This window comes from Salmo salar, chromosome ssa09, assembly GCF_905237065.1.
Source record: "Salmo salar chromosome ssa09, Ssal_v3.1, whole genome shotgun sequence".
In the NCBI taxonomy this organism is placed as follows: domain Eukaryota; kingdom Metazoa; phylum Chordata; class Actinopteri; order Salmoniformes; family Salmonidae; genus Salmo; species Salmo salar.
Genome location: NC_059450.1, coordinates 36,031,968 through 36,047,845, shown reverse-complemented (window position 1 = coordinate 36,047,845; position 15,878 = coordinate 36,031,968). Strand labels below are relative to the sequence as shown.

The 15,878-nt window shown below is 41.9% G+C and overlaps 1 protein-coding gene across 1 annotated transcript in view; it reads left to right on the top strand.

The window, feature by feature from the left end:
- LOC106611270 (endoribonuclease Dicer) overlaps positions 1-15,624 on the top strand; it is a 78,851-nt gene extending 63,227 nt beyond the window's left edge. The window contains 6 exon segments of the mRNA XM_045724952.1: positions 6,805-7,060; positions 7,352-7,604; positions 7,833-8,101; positions 9,911-10,073; positions 10,258-10,333; positions 13,370-15,624. Coding sequence (XP_045580908.1) covers positions 6,805-7,060; positions 7,352-7,604; positions 7,833-8,101; positions 9,911-10,073; positions 10,258-10,333; positions 13,370-13,535 — 1,183 coding nt within the window. The 3' untranslated portion in view covers positions 13,536-15,624.
- Positions 15,625-15,878: the final 254 nt, after the last annotated feature.

Here is a 15,878-nt window from a genome sequence, read left to right as displayed (position 1 = left end):
TCTTAAATCCGTTTTACCAAATTTCTATCAGTATGTTAAATGTGCAACCAGAGGGAAAACAACTCTGGACCACCTTTACTCCACACACTGAGACGCATACAAAAATCTCCCTCGCCCTCCATTTGGCAAATCTGACCATAATTGTATGCTCCTGATTCCTGCTTAGAAGCAAAAATGAAAGCAGGAAGCACCAGTGACTAGATCAATAAAAAGGTGGTCAGATAAAGCAGATGCTAAGCTACAGAACTGTTTTGCTAGCACAGACTGGAATATGTTCCGGGATTCCTCCGATGGCATTGAGGAGTACACCACATCAGTCATGGGCTTCATCAATAAGTGCATCGATGACGTCATCCCCACAATGACCATACATACGTACATACCCCAACCAGAAATCATGGATTACAGGCAGCATCCGCACTGAGCTAAAGGCTAGAGCTGCCGCTTTCAACCCGGAAGTTTATAAGAAATCCCGCTATGACCTCCGACGAACCATCAAACAGGCAAAGTGTCAATACAGGACTAAGATCGAATCGTACTACACCGGCTCTGACGCTCGTCGGATGTGGCAGGGCTTGCAAACCATTACAGACTACAAAGGGAAGCACAGCCGAGAGCTGCCCAGTGACACGAGCCTATCAGATGAGCTGAACTACTTTTATGCTCGCTTCGAGGCAAATAACACTGAAACATGCATGAGAGCACCAGCTGTTCCGGAAGACTGTGTGATCATGCTCTCCGCAGCCGATGTGAGTAAGACCTTTAAACAGATCAACATTCACAAGGCAGCAGGGCCAGATGGATTACCAGGATGTGTACTATGAGCATGTGCTGACCAACTGGCATGTGTCTTTACTGACATTTCAACCTCTCCCTGTCCGAGTGTGCAATACCAACATGTTTTAAGCAGACCACCATAGTGTCTGTGCCCAAGAACATGAAGGTAACCTGCCTAAATGACTACTGACCTTAGCGCTCACATCTGTAACCATGAAGTTCTTTGAAAGGCTGGTCATGGCTCACATCAACACCATTATCCCAGAAACCCTAGATCCACTCTAATTTGCATACCGCCCCAACAGATCCACAGATGATGCAATCTCTTGCACTCTACACTGCCCTTTCCCACCTGGACAAAAGGAACACCTATGTGAGAATGTTATTCATTGATTACAGCTCAGTGTTCAACACCTTAGTGTCCTCAAAGCTCATCAATGAGCTATGTACCCTGGGACTAAACACCTCCCTCTGCAACTGGATCCTGGACTTCCTGATGGGCAGCCTCCAGGTGGTAAGGGTAGATAACAACACATCTGCCACACTGATCCTCAACACAGGGGCCCCTCGTGTGCATGCTCAGTCCCCTACTGTACTCCCTGTTCACTCATGACTCTATGGCCAGGCACGACTCCAACACCATCATTAAGTTTGCCGGTGACACAATCGTGGTAGGCCTGATCACCGACAACTCTGAGACAGCCTATATTCAGGAGGTCAGAGACCTGACCGTATGGTGCAAGTACAACAACCTCTCCCTTAACGTGATCAAGACAAAGGAGATGATTGTGGACTACAGGAAAAAGAGGACCGAGCACAATCCCTTTCTCATCGACGGGGCTGTAGTGGAGCAGGTTGAGAGCTTGAAGTTCCTTGTCCACATCACCAACAAACTTACATGTTCCAAGCACACCAAGACAGTCGTGAAGAGGACACAACAAAACCTATTCCCCCTCAGACTGAAAAGATTTGGCATGGGTCCTCAGATCCTCAAAAGGTTCTACAGCTGCACAATCGAGAGCATCCTGACTGGTTGCGTCATTGCCTGGTATGGCAACTGCTCGGCCTCCGACCGCAGGGCACTACAGAGGGTAGTGCGAATGGCCCAGTACATCATTGAGGCCAAGCTTCCTGCCATCCAGGACCTCTATACCAGGCGGTGTCAGAGGAAGGCCCTAAAAATGGTCAAAGACTCCAGCCACCCTAGTCATAGACTGTTCTCTCTGCTATCGCACGGCAAGCGGTACCGGAGCGCCACGTCTAGGTCCAAGAGGCTTCTAAACAGCTTCTACCCCCAAGCCATAATACTTCTGAACAACTAATCAAATGGCTACCCAGACTATTCTCATTGCCCCCCCCCCCCCCCTTTTACACCGCTTCTACTCTCTGTTGTTATCATCTATGCATTGTCACTTTAATAACTCTACCTACATGTACATATTACCTCAACTAACCGGTGCCACCGCACGTTGACTCTGTACCAGTACCCCCTCTGTATAGTCTCGCTATTGTTCTTTTACTGCTGCTCTTTAATTACTTGTTACTTTTATTTCTTATTCTTATCCATATTTTTTAAAACTGCATTGTTGGTTAGGGGCTCGTAAGTAAGCGTTTCACTGTAAGGTCTACACCTGTTGTATTCGGCACGTGTGACTAATACATTTTTATTTTATTTTTTCTTAAGCATGATATAAATCAGAGTGCCTGGATACAGTCCTTAGCCGTGGTAGATTGGCAATATACTGCAAACCCCCGAGGTGCCTTATTGCTATTATAAACTGGTTAAAATAAAATTGCATTTGTCACATGCGCCAAATGCAGCAGGTATAGACCTTACCGTGAAACGCTAACTTACAAGCCCCTAAACAACAATGCATTTCAAGAAATAGAGTTGTGAAAATATTTACTAAATAAATTGAAGTAAAAAATGTAATAAAAAGTAACACAATAAAATTGTGTAACAATAACGAGGCTATATTCAGGGGGTACTGGTACCGAGTCACTGTGCGGGGAAACAGGTTAGTCGAGGTTATTTGTACATGTAGGTAGATGTGAGGTGACTATGCATAGATTACCACCGCAATTATAGCAGTAAAAATAAATGTTTTGTCATACCCGTGGTATATGGTTATATGGCTTTCAGCCAATCAGCATTCAGGGCTCGAACTATTATAATACAATCAATTGTTTATTTGAACTACTTGGTACATATGCAGAATTATACATAAAATTATATTTCATACAATATATAAAACAGAGGTAAAAATATACAGTACCAGTCAAAAGTTTGGACACACCTACACATTCAGTTTTTTCTTTATTTTAACTATTTTCTACATTTTACAATAATTGTGAAGACATCAAAACTGTGAAATAGCACCAAAAAAGTGTTAAACAAATCCACATTTATTTGAGATCCTTCAAAGTAGCCACCCTTTGCCTTGATGACAGCTTTTCACACTCTTGGCATTCTCTCAACCAGCTTCATGAGGAATCCTTTTCCAACAGTCTTGAAGGAGTTCCCACGTTTGCTGAGCACTTGTTGGCTGCTTTTCCTTCACTCTGCGGTCCAACTCATCCCAAACCATCTCAATTGGGTTGAGGTCAGGTTATTGTGGAGGCCAGGTCATCTGATGCAGCACTCCATCAATCTCCTTCTTGGTCAAGTAGCCCTTACACAGCCTGGAGGTGTGTGTTGGGTCATTGTCCTGTTGAAAAACAAATGATAGCCCCACTATGCGCAAGCCAGATGGGATTGCGTATTGCTGCAGAATGCTGAGCTAGCCATGCTTGCTAAGTGTGCCTTGAATTCTAAATAAATCACAGACCATTACACTTCCTCCTCCATGCTTCATGGTGGGAACCACACATGCGGAGATCATCTGTTCACCTACTCTGCGTCTCACAAAGACACGGCGGTTGGAACCAAAAATCTCAATTTTGGACAGATTTCCACCGGTCTAATGTCCATTGCTCGTGTTTCTTGGCCCAAGCAAGTCTTTTTTTATTTTTGCTGACCTTTAGTAGTGGTTTCTTTGCAGTAATTCGACCATGAAGGCCAGATTCACGCAGTCTCCTCTGAACAGTTGATGTTGAGATGTGTCTATTACTTGAACTCTGTGAAGCATTTATTTGTGCTGCAATTTCTGAGGTTGGTAACTCTAAGGAACCTTTCCTCTGCAGCAGAGGTAACTCTGGGTCTTCCTTTCCTGTGGTGGTCCTCATGAGAGCCAGTTTCATCATAGCGCTTGATATTTTTTGAGACTGCACAAATTTTCCACATTGACTGACCTTCATGTCTTAAAGTAATGATGGACTGTTGTTTCTCTTTGCTTATTTGAGCTGTTCTTGCCATAATATGGACTTGGTCTTTTACCAAATAGGGCTATCTTCTGTATACCACCCCTACCTTGTCATAACACAACTGTTTGACTCAAACGCATTAACCTCTATGGGCTAGGTCGTCCCACCTACTCAACAGCCAGTGTAATCCCGTGGCGCGTTATTAAAATTCCTCAAAAATGCAAAAACTTCAATTTTTCAAACACATGACTATTTTACACCATTTTAAAGATAAGACTCTCGTTAATCTAACCACACTGTCCGATTTCAAAAAGGCTTTACAACGAAAACAAAACATTAGATTATGTCAGCAGAGTACCCAGCCAGAAATAATCAGACACCCATTTTTCAAGCTAGCATATAATGTCACATAAACCCAAACCACAGCTAAATGTAGCACTAACCTTTGATGATCTTCATCAGATGACAACCCTAGGACATTATGTTATACAATACATGCATGTTTTGTTCAATCAAGTTCATATTTATATCAAAAACCAGCTTTTTACATTAGCATGTGACTAGCATTCCCACCGAACACTGCCGGTGAATTTACTAAATTACTCACGATTAACGTTCACAAAATACATAACAATTATTTTAAGAATTATAGATACAGAACTCCTCTATGCACTCGATATGTCCGATTTTAAAATAGCTTTTCGGTGAAAGCACATTTTGCAATATTCTCAGTAGATAGCCCGGCATCACAGGGCTAGCTATTTAGACACCCAGCAAGTTTAGCACTCATCAAAGTCAGATTTACTATAAGAAAAATGTTATTACCTTTGTTGTCTTCGTCAGAATGCACTCCCAGGACTTCTACTTCAATAACAAATGTTGGTTTGGTTCAAAATAATCCATAGTTATATCCAAACAGCGTCGTTTTGTTCGTGCGTTCAAGACACTATCCGAAATGGTAAATAAGGGTGACGAGCATGGCGCAATTCGTGACAAAAAAAATCTAAATATTCCATTACCGTACTTCGAAGCATGTCAACCGCTGTTTAAAATCAATTTTTATGCCATTTTTCTCATAAAAAAGCGATAATATTCCGACCGGGAATCTGCGTTTAGGTAAACAGACAAAAGAAAATAAAGCATTCGGTCGACTCGGGCACGCGCCTAAGCCCATAGTACTCTGATCGGCCACTTGCCAAAAGCGATAATGTGTTTCAGCCAGAGCCTGCCTCGATATCGTTCAGCTTTTTCCCGGGCTCTGAGAGCCTATGGGAGCCGTAGGAAGTGTCACGTTATTGCAAAGATCCTCAGTCTTCAATAAAAAGAGCCAAGATGAAACACAATTTGTCAGACAGGCCACTTCCTGCATGGAATCTTCTCAGGTTTTGGCCTGCCATATGAGTTCTGTTATACTCACAGACACCATTCAAACAGTTTTAGAAACTTTAGGGTGTTTTCTATCCAAAGCCAGTAATTATATGCATATTCTAGTTACTGGGCAGGAGTAGTAACCAGATTAAATCGGGTATGTTTTTTATCCGGCCGTGTCAATACTGCCCCCTAGCCCTAACAGGTTAACCTCTCTTGGGTAGGGGGCAGTATTTTCACGTCCGGATAAAAAACGTACCCGATTTAATCTGGTTATTACTCCTGCCCAGAAACTAGAATATGCATATAATTGTTTGATTTGGATAGAAAACACCCTAAAGTTTCTAAAACTGTTTGAATGGTGTGTCTGAGTATAACAGATCTGACTAAGAACAGCAAAGGTAATCCAATTTTTCTTATAGTAAATCTGAGTTTAGTGAACACCATACTTGGTGGGTGTCAAAATAGCTAGCCATGATGGCCGGGCTATCTACTCAGAATATTGCAAAATGTGCTTTTGCCGAAAAGCTATTTTAAAATCTGACACCGCGATTACATAAAGGAGTTCTGTATCTATAATTCTTAAAATAATTTGTTTTTTGTGAACGTTTATCGTGAGTAATTTAGTAAATTCACCAGAAGTTTCCGGTATGTTTGCTAGTTCTGAACGTCACATGCTAATGTAAAAAGCTTGTTTTTGATATAAATATGAACTTGATTGAACAAAACATGCATGTATTGTATAACATAATGTCCTAGGAGTGTCATCTGATGAAGATCATCAAAGGTTAGTGCTGCATTTAGCTGTGGTTTTGGTTTTTGTGACATTATATGCTAGCTTGAAAAATGGGTGTGTGATTATTTCTGGCTGGGTACTCTCCTGACATAATCTAATGTTTTGCTTTTGTTGTAAAGCCTTTTTGAAATCGGACAATGTGGTTAGATTAACGAGAGTCTTGTCTTTAAAATGGTGTGAAATAGTCATATGTTTGAGAAATTGAAGTTATAGCATTTTTAAGGTTTTTGAATATCGCGCCACTCGATTCCACTGGCTGTTGACTAGGTGGGACGATTTCGTCCCACATACCCGAGAGAGGTTAAGAAGGAAAGAAATTTCACAAGGGTGGCTACTACATGATTCCATATGTGTTATTTCATAGTTTTGTTATTTTCACAATTATTCTACACTGTATAAAATAGTAGAAATAAATAAAAACCCTTGAATGAGTAGGTGTGTTCAAACTTTTGACTGGTACTGTATATTCTACCTAAATGTATGGACAGTGCATTAATGACTGATTTGGCATACCACTTAATTAATAAGTAGACATATCAAATGATTGTGAATTATTCCAGCTCGTGGGATGCCATGTGTTACCTGGACCCTAGCAAGGCAGGGGAGGAGGATGATTTCGTGGTGGGTTTCTGGAACCCGTCGGAGGAGAACTGTGGGGCGGAGTTGGGGAAACAGTCTATCTCCTATGACCTGCACACGGAGCAGTGCATCGCTGACAAGAGCATTGCTGACTGTGTGGAGGCACTGCTGGGCTGCTACCTCACCAGCTGTGGGGAGAGGGCTGCTCAGATGTTCCTCTGCTCACTGGGACTCAAGGTATGGCCTCAGATACACCACCTCTCTCTATCGTCTACCTATGCTGTTACTCTTGTGTTAATGTAGACTCTAATCTATTAAACTAACTCTACTGTTGTGTTAATGTTCACTCTAGTTACAATGTTCCTCAAGGTAATTGATGCCTGTGATAATGTTTATTATTATAAATATCAGATGCTTTTATCCAAAGCAACTATGTGACCTATGGGAAAATCAAATGTACAAGTTACATCCCTGAGCCATCACATGAAGTATGACGTAATAATACAACCTATCACTCTCATATAACAGGTGTTACCGGTTGAAAGGAGGAGGCTGAAGGAGAAGGGCGGGGTCATAGAGGTCATGAACCTTGACCTCCAGTATGGCTGGCTGAAGATCCCACCCCGCTGCATCTTTGACCACCCGGATGCCGAGCTCACCCTCAACCACCTCATCTCTGGCTTTGAGAACTTTGAGAGGAAGATCAGCTACACCTTCCAGAACAAGGCCTACCTGCTGCAAGCCTTCACACACGCCTCCTACCATTACAACACCATTACAGGTAAGCATGAGTTTCCTACGGAATCTATTTCAAAATGGATGAATCCTAATGAAGGAACGCACATATTGCATAAGATTGCATTGTTTCTAAAACTTTGTAAAAACTTCATTCCAACACTTTCTATAGTGTGCCTTTTAATATAATGTTGTTCCATTGTGGAATGATTGACGCTTCCTCTCCCTCATACTTCCTCTCCATCCTCCCTCCCTCATTTTCTCTCTTTCCCAGATTGTTACCAGCGACTAGAGTTTCTTGGCGATGCAATTTTAGACTACCTCATAACGAAGCACCTTTATGAAGATCCGCGCCAACACTCTCCCGGCGTGCTCACAGACCTGCGCTCGGCGTTGGTCAACAACACCATCTTCGCCTCCCTGGCCGTCCAGTACGACTTCCACAAGTACTTCAAGGCTGTGTCGCCCGAGCTGTTTCATGTCATCGACGACTTTGTGCAATTCCAGCTGGAGAAGAACGAAATGCAAGGCATGGACTCTGAGGTGGGTTTAGGGTGGTCTCATCCCCGCGATTGTAAAGTTTGATTGCATCTCAAATGGCTCCCTGTAAGTGGTGCACTATATAGGGAACAGGGTGCCATTTGGGATGCATCCTTGGTGAAGAAGTGTGGTGTTTTGTTGTGGTAGCTTATTTACTGGTACTTTCATGGATGTGGAACAAAAGTTATGTGTGTTCTGGGGTGTTTGTTTGCTTGTTGTTGTGGGTGTACATCTGTTGTACTTCTCTTCTATTGTTCCAAATTTTCCCAGCATACCCCAGTGTATATTTCCACCAAGAAATCTTTGCAGAGACCTAATGATAGCTTTTGGCCTTGTTGATAATTACTAACATTTAAACATGTTTTGTGGGACATACTCATGTTTTTTCTGCCCCTAACATAAAAGTCCCAAAACATAGGCTGTCAGTTCATATGAATCTGTTTTAGATTTAGATTTTGGAATTTTCAGTATAAAATTACATTTAAATTAAATCCAGTTGGATTTAATTTATTTTTAAGTGCCTATCTTGGCAGTGAATTGGATCTCGTTTGAGCAGAGCTTGTTTTATGCCAAAGGGATAACATTAAAACATTTTAAAGAAGAAAACCTAATTCAGGAAATGTGTAAATATTTCCCCTTAATAGCTCAACTGGGCGGCGGGGTCTCTGGGTCTCCAGTGTGTGTGTGAGGGTACAGCTGACTTTGTGTTTGCTATTAAACTTAATACAGTAATAACTTTAAAGGCACAGTGCAGTAAAAAATGTGATTTGCCTGTGTTTTATATACATTTCCACACTGAGTTTGGAGTAATACTGTGAAATTGAAAATGGCGATAATGCCCTTTTAGTGTAAGAGCTGTTTGAAAAGACCATCTGAAATTTCAGCGTGTTTTGGTGAGATGGAGTTTGGCCTGTCTGGTGACATCACCCAGTGGTAAGTTAGTTAATAGACCAATAAGAAATAGTTCCAAACCTCTCTGCCAATAACAGCTAATTTTCAGATTCCCCCTTCACTCAGACCACTCCTTTCTTGAGAAATTGCTCTTCGCTAAGAAGCTATGTTTTGTTTCATTTTCTACCGTTTTAATTTAAAACATTCACTGTAAGGTACTTAATTGTTAACCAGAAACAATTTAATATTGATGTAAAAACAGTTGCATTGGACGTTTAATACAGTTCAATACTTGTATTACTTGAATTTAACACTTGGCCTCCCAAGTGGCGCAGCGGTCTAAGGCACTGCATCGCAGTCCTAGAGGCGTAACTACAGATCCGGGTTCAATCCCGGGCTGTATCACGACCGGGAGACCCATGAGGCGGTGCACAATTGGCCCAGCGTCGTCCGGGATAGGGGATGATTTCCTTGTCCCGTCGCGCTCCAGCGACTCCTGTGGCGGGCCGGGCGCTTGCACGCTGACACAGTCGCCAGTTGGACTGTTTCTCCTCCGACACATTGGTGCGGCTGGCTTCCGGGTTAAGCGAGTAGTGTGTCAAGAAGCAGTGCGGCTTCTTCGGGGGACTGTAACTACCAATTGGATATCTCGAAATGTTCTCCTCAGATATTCATTTTCCAAAGGAAAATGCTCAATTCACTCTATAGCAAACATTTACTTTTTTCCTAGCACATTTGTTAGTAGATATGAATATGATATCACATGGGAGACAATGTTCAGTCCGAGTTATTAGAAAGATGCCGTACTAGAGCACAGACCAACAAAAAAACAACCATTCAATCCACTCGTGATAACATATTTTTTTCCACCTTAACAAAAACGACTTTTATGGCATCTCTGTTATTCCCCCTTTCCTTCAGCTTCGGCGCTCAGAGGAAGACGAGGCAAAAGAGGAGGACATTGAGGTCCCCAAGGCAATGGGAGACATATTTGAGTCACTAGCCGGAGCAATTTACATGGATAGCAGAATGTCACTGGAGACAGTGTGGCAAGTGTATTATCCAATGATGAGGCCACTTATAGGTAAGGAGGAGAGCGAGAAACTACTTCTTCCACATTTTGATTTTCTCTTTTCTGATTGTTTGGCAGTTCATGCAGGGAGGCTTTTAGTTTCAACGATTTACTAAATATTAGTGTTCTCATATGTCTGTCTGAGGAGTTTAAAAGATGAGGGTTCATGTTATAACGTTTTTCTTTTCCCCCGCAGAGAAATTCTCAGCTAATGTCCCTCGCTCTCCGGTGCGGGAGTTGTTGGAGATGGAGCCTGAGACAGCCAAGTTCAGGTAGGAGGATTTTTGTTATGTGTGTTGTGTGTGTATACAGTGCATTCGGGAAGTATTCAGACCCCTTGGCTTTTTCCAAATTGTGTTACGTTTTGTTACGTAGCCTTAGTCTAAAATTGATTAAATTGTTAATTTTCCTCATTTATCTACACACAATACCCCATAATGACAATGCAAAACAGGTTTTTAGAATTCTTTGCAAATTGATCAAAATATTAAAAAAACTGCTAAAATATTTACATAAGTATTCTGACCCTTTACTCAGTACTTTGTTGAAGCACCTTAAGCAGCGATTACAGCCTCGAGTCTTCTTGGGTATGAGGCTACAAGCTTGTCACCTGTATTTGGGGAGTTTCTCCCATTCTTCCCTGTAGATCCTCTCAAGCTCTGTCAGGTTGGATGGGGAGCGTTGCTGCACAGCTATTTTCAAGTCTCCCCAGAGATGTTAGATTTGGTTCAAGTCCGGGCTCTGGCTGGGCCACTCAAGGACATTCAGAGACTTATCCCGAAGCCACTCCTGCGCTGTCTTGGCTGTGTGCTTAGTGTCATTGTCCTGTTGGAAGGTGAACCTTCGCCCCAGTCTGAGGTCCTGAGTGCTCTAGAGCAGGTTTTCATCAAGGATCGCTCTGTACATTGCTCTGTTCATCTTTCCCTCAATCCTGTCTAACCTTCCTGTCGCTGAAAAACATCCTCACAGAATGATGCTGCCACCACCATGCTTCACCGTAGAGATGGTGCCATGTTTCCTCTAGACATGATGCTTGGCATTCAGGCCAAAGAGTTCAATCTTGGTTTCTTCAGACCAGAGAATCTTGTTTCTCATGGTCTGAGAGGCTTTAGGTGCCTTTTGGCAAACTCCAAGTGGTTTGTCATATGCCTTTTACTGAGGAGTGGCTTCTGTCTGGCACTCTACCATAAAGGCCTGATTGGTGGAGTGCTGCAGAGATGGTTGTCCTTCTGGAAGGTTCTCCCATCTCCACAGAGGAACTTTGGAGCTCTGTCAGAGTGACCATTGGGTTCTTGATCATCTCCTTGAACAAGGCCCTTCTCCCCCGATTGCTCAGCTCTAGGAAGAGTCTTGGTGGTTCCAAATGAATCAGGCTATAAAGTAACAAAATGTGAAAGGATCTGAATACTTTCTCTCTCTCTCTCTGTGTGTGTGTGTGTGTGTGTGTGTGTGTGTGTGTGTGTGTGTGTGTGTGTGTGTGTGTGTGTGTGTGTGTGTGTGTGTGTGTGCGTGCGTGTGCGTGCGCGGTACCAGTCAAAAGATTGGACACATACTCATTCAATGGTTTTTCTTTATTTTTACTATTTTCTACATTGTAGAATAATAGTAAAGACATCAAAACTATGAAATAACACATGGAATCATGTAGTAACCAAAAAAGCGTTAAACAAATCCTAATATATTTTATATTCTTCAAAGTAGCCACCCTTTGCCTTGATGACAGCTTTGCACACTCTTGGCATTCTCTCAACCAGCTTCACCTGGAATGTTTTCCCAAAAGTTTTGAAGGAGTTCCCACATGCTGAGCACTTGTTGGCTGCTTTTCCTTCACTCTGCGGTCCAACTCATCCCAAACCATCTCATTTGGGTCGAGGTCGGGTTATTGTGGAGGCCAGGTCATCTGATGCAGCACGCCATCACTCTCCATCTTGGTCAAATAACCCTTACACAGCCTGGAGGTGTGTTGGGTCATTGTCCTGTTGAAAAACAAATGATAGTCCTGCTAAGCGCAAACCAGATTGGATGGCGTATCGCTGCAGAATGCTGTGGTAGCCATACTGGTTAAGTGTGCCTTGAATTCTAAATAAATTACTGACAGTGTCACCAGAAAAGCACCATCACACTTCCTCCCCCATGCTTCACGGTGGGAACCACACATGTGAAGATCATCCGTTCACCTACTCTGCTCCTCAAAAAGACACACGGAACGAAAAATCTCATATTTGGTCTCATCAGAACAAAGGACAGTTTTCCACCGGTCTAATGTCCATTGCTTGTGTTTCTTGGCCCAAGCAAGTCTTATTCTTATTGGTGTCCTTTAGTAGTGGTGTCTTTGCAGAAATTTGACCATGAAGGCCTGATTCACATACATCTCAACATCAACTGTTCAGAGGAGACTGTCTGTTACTTGAACTCTGTGAAGCATTTATTTGGGCTGCAATCTGAGGTGCAGCTAACTCTAATGAACTTATCCTCTGCAGCAGAGGTAAGTCTGGGTCTTCCTTTCCTGTGGCGGTCCCCATGAGAGCCAGTTTCATCATAGCACTTGATGGTTTTTGCAACTACACTTGAAGAAACTTTCAAATTCTTGACATTTTCCGCATTGACTGACCTTCATGTCTTAAAGTAATGATGGACTGTCGTTTCTCTTTGCTTATATGAGCTGTTCTTGCCATAATATGGACTTGGTCTTTTACCAAATAGGGCTATCTTCTGTATACCACCTCTACCTTGTCACAACACAACTGATTGGCTCAAACGCATTAAGAAGGAAAGAAATTCCACAAATTAACTTTTAACGAGGCACACCTGTTATTTGAAATGCATTCCATGTGACTACCACATGAAGCTGGTTGAGAGAATGCCAAGAGTGTGCAAAGCTGTCATCAAGGCAAAGGGTGGCTATTTGAAAAGTCTGAAATATAAAATATGAAACACTTTTTTGGTTACTACATGATTCTTTGTTTTATTTCATAGTTTTGATGTCTTCACTATTATTCTACAATGTGGAAAATTAGTAAAAAATAATGAAAAACCATTGAATGAGTAGGTGTCCAAAGTTTTGACTGTTACTGTGTATATTTTTTTAAGTTTTAGCTTGCTTGCTTACTTACTTGATTGCAATTATTATATTCTCTTTTCTATTAACTCACCCCCTACCCCATATAGATTCTATAATTCACATATTATAGAATCTATATGCATTGTACAATATTTAATTAGTTTCTAGAATGAAAGCTTTCCTGACCGTGTTGCTAGGATGCCAATGTACTATTGTCCTATATGTAATTCAATGCCCCCTTCCTTAGCCCTGCGGAGCGGACGTACGACGGGAAGGTCCGCGTGACAGTGGAGGTCGTGGGCAAGGGCAAGTTCAAAGGCGTGGGCCGCAGTTACCGGATCGCCAAGTCTGCCGCCGCGCGCCGGGCCCTGCGCAGCCTCAAAGCCAATCAACCTCAGGTCCCAAACAACTGAGCTTCACACGCTAACTAGCTAGTTACTGATGCTAGCAACTGACGCTATCTACCTACAACTGTTGCTAGCCAGTAGCCACTGATGCTAGCTTGCTACTGATGTTAGCTAGTCGCCACTGATGCTAACTACTGACGCTAACCAGTAGCTACCAGTGCTAGCAACTGATGCTAACTACCAACACAGTCCAGCATTAGTCCTGTATCTTCAGCCCTCAATGGCAAACCAAGGCAGCCAGGGAACGTTCTGTGGAGACATGGGGAAGTCACAACGAGAGCTGATCTAGTTGTAACGGATTTCACATTTTATTTTACATTTTTTTGCAAACACAATCTTTACTTTCCTTCTGTTCTCTGCTTTGTGTAATCACAAGAGTGCTTTATTAACGTATAGCAAAGTGTTAAAAAGAAAAAAAAGGTCAGGTGTTGCTTTGTTAATTTCTCACTTTTTAATTTTTTTTAATTTTGTTTGTTTAACCTTTGCTTTGTGTCAGTGAGATGCTAGGCGTATGCGTATTATGAGTAGTATTAGATTTGTACATAGTTCAAATCAAAGGTGTAAATCTAAAAACGCTATACTCCTCAGTCTGTGCACTAGTGCCAGTTTTAAAGCGGTTCTTAAAATGCTATTGCTAAGGAAATGGCAAGCAGAGGCCAGACCACCAGTGAAGACGACCAGTGTGGCCCACCTCTCTCTGAACTCTGTCTTGAGATGGTATTCTTAGGGTGCGTCTAAAATGGCACTCTATCCCCTATACAGGACCCTATGGCCCTGGTCAAAAGTAGTGGACTATATAAGGAATAGGGTGCCATTTGGGACGTACCCTCAATCATTATTGCACTTATTCCATTAGGGTCTGTTATGTTCAGAATTGTGTGGTCGGATTGGACAACAAAATCCTATATGTAACAAAAATATATAGATACATTTATGATGAAATATAAATATTATTTGCCTTACATACTAAGGCCCTCCCTCGTATCCTGAAAAAAAGAATAGGAATTCAACATTCCCGCTTACTGTAAATTTAAAAATAGTTTTTAAACAGCACTCGAGGATGCATGTTCGTGTAGCTTATGTATTAATAACCATGGCAACTGGATGGCTTATGAAAAACATTTATAAATCTATCAATATATCTAGAGGGAAAGAGATATTAAATGTTTATTATTATGACATAAGTCGACAACTTTAGTCTCAATGTCTTTTGATACCAAGATTGATCATCTTTATTTTGTTGGTCATTTTGTAAGACTCAGAGCACCTTTTGATTACAGTCTTTAGGACACAGGTTGTTCTTCTTTTTCAACAGAATCGTGGTTCACACATCCCTTCACTTTACCAAAGCTAATACAGATGTGATGCTACAGGGTTGCACATGTGAAGTCAGTTCCGAGGGATATGCATACCAGCCTTTTTGTTTCATTATTTACTTAAAACACATTGTGACATAGCGCCCACGTTATGTGACTAAATAGCCTCTTAGACTAAATGTCTTTATTTTCTCTCAATAGTATCAATAAGCCCTCTTCACTTGAATACCTCAGTTGATTGCATGCATTTGTTTTTGGTGCTATGTTTTTTGTTGTATTAAGCTTGAATTTCTCATCCTTTTTGCACTGTAACTATAATACCTCTTTCTTTGACCTTTTTGAAATCTGTCAGTTGGGTTGGTTGTCCTGTTCTAGCAGCCTTCAAGCTGTAGCGGTTCAGTTGCATCGGTGTTCTCTTTGTTTTTCTTCTCTCCCTGCCCAATTGATTTAATGCTTGATGATTTGGTCGGGTAAAACCAGAGGGTATTCTTATTCTGCACATACATAAGCCTAAACTAATGTATTTAGTCTCTGTTGAGCATCAGTCCTCTTCAAATGAAGAAGACATGAATTGGCCATGATCAGATGGAGGGGGCCTCCTGTACTGTAGCTTGTTGAAGTAAACCGATTGCACTCTATATCTCTCACCGTGTGTGGCCAGCGCAGTCTTAGTGTATGCCGAAGGCCTTTGCAAGACTGTACGTCGGATTCAGCCTTTTACGATTGTCACATGTCACACTGTGCGATGTTACCAAATTAAAATCTTGATATCAACCTTGTCAGATTGTAAGATTTTCTTCAGTTCTGTCGTCACATTCTGCGATTTGGCTTGAGGCTACGTCAGCCGATGTAGACTACGTCAACTACAGCAGTGTAAAAACTGAAAGTATGCATAGTTTTCACAAGCAACCTTTATATGTTTCCACTCAATCAAATCGGCTTCCCCAAAATAACGTGGTCGCTGTGGTTGACCGTTTATTTTGATTGGCGATTTGGTGCATTTTTCAAAATCCCATCAGGTAGCCCGATTTCA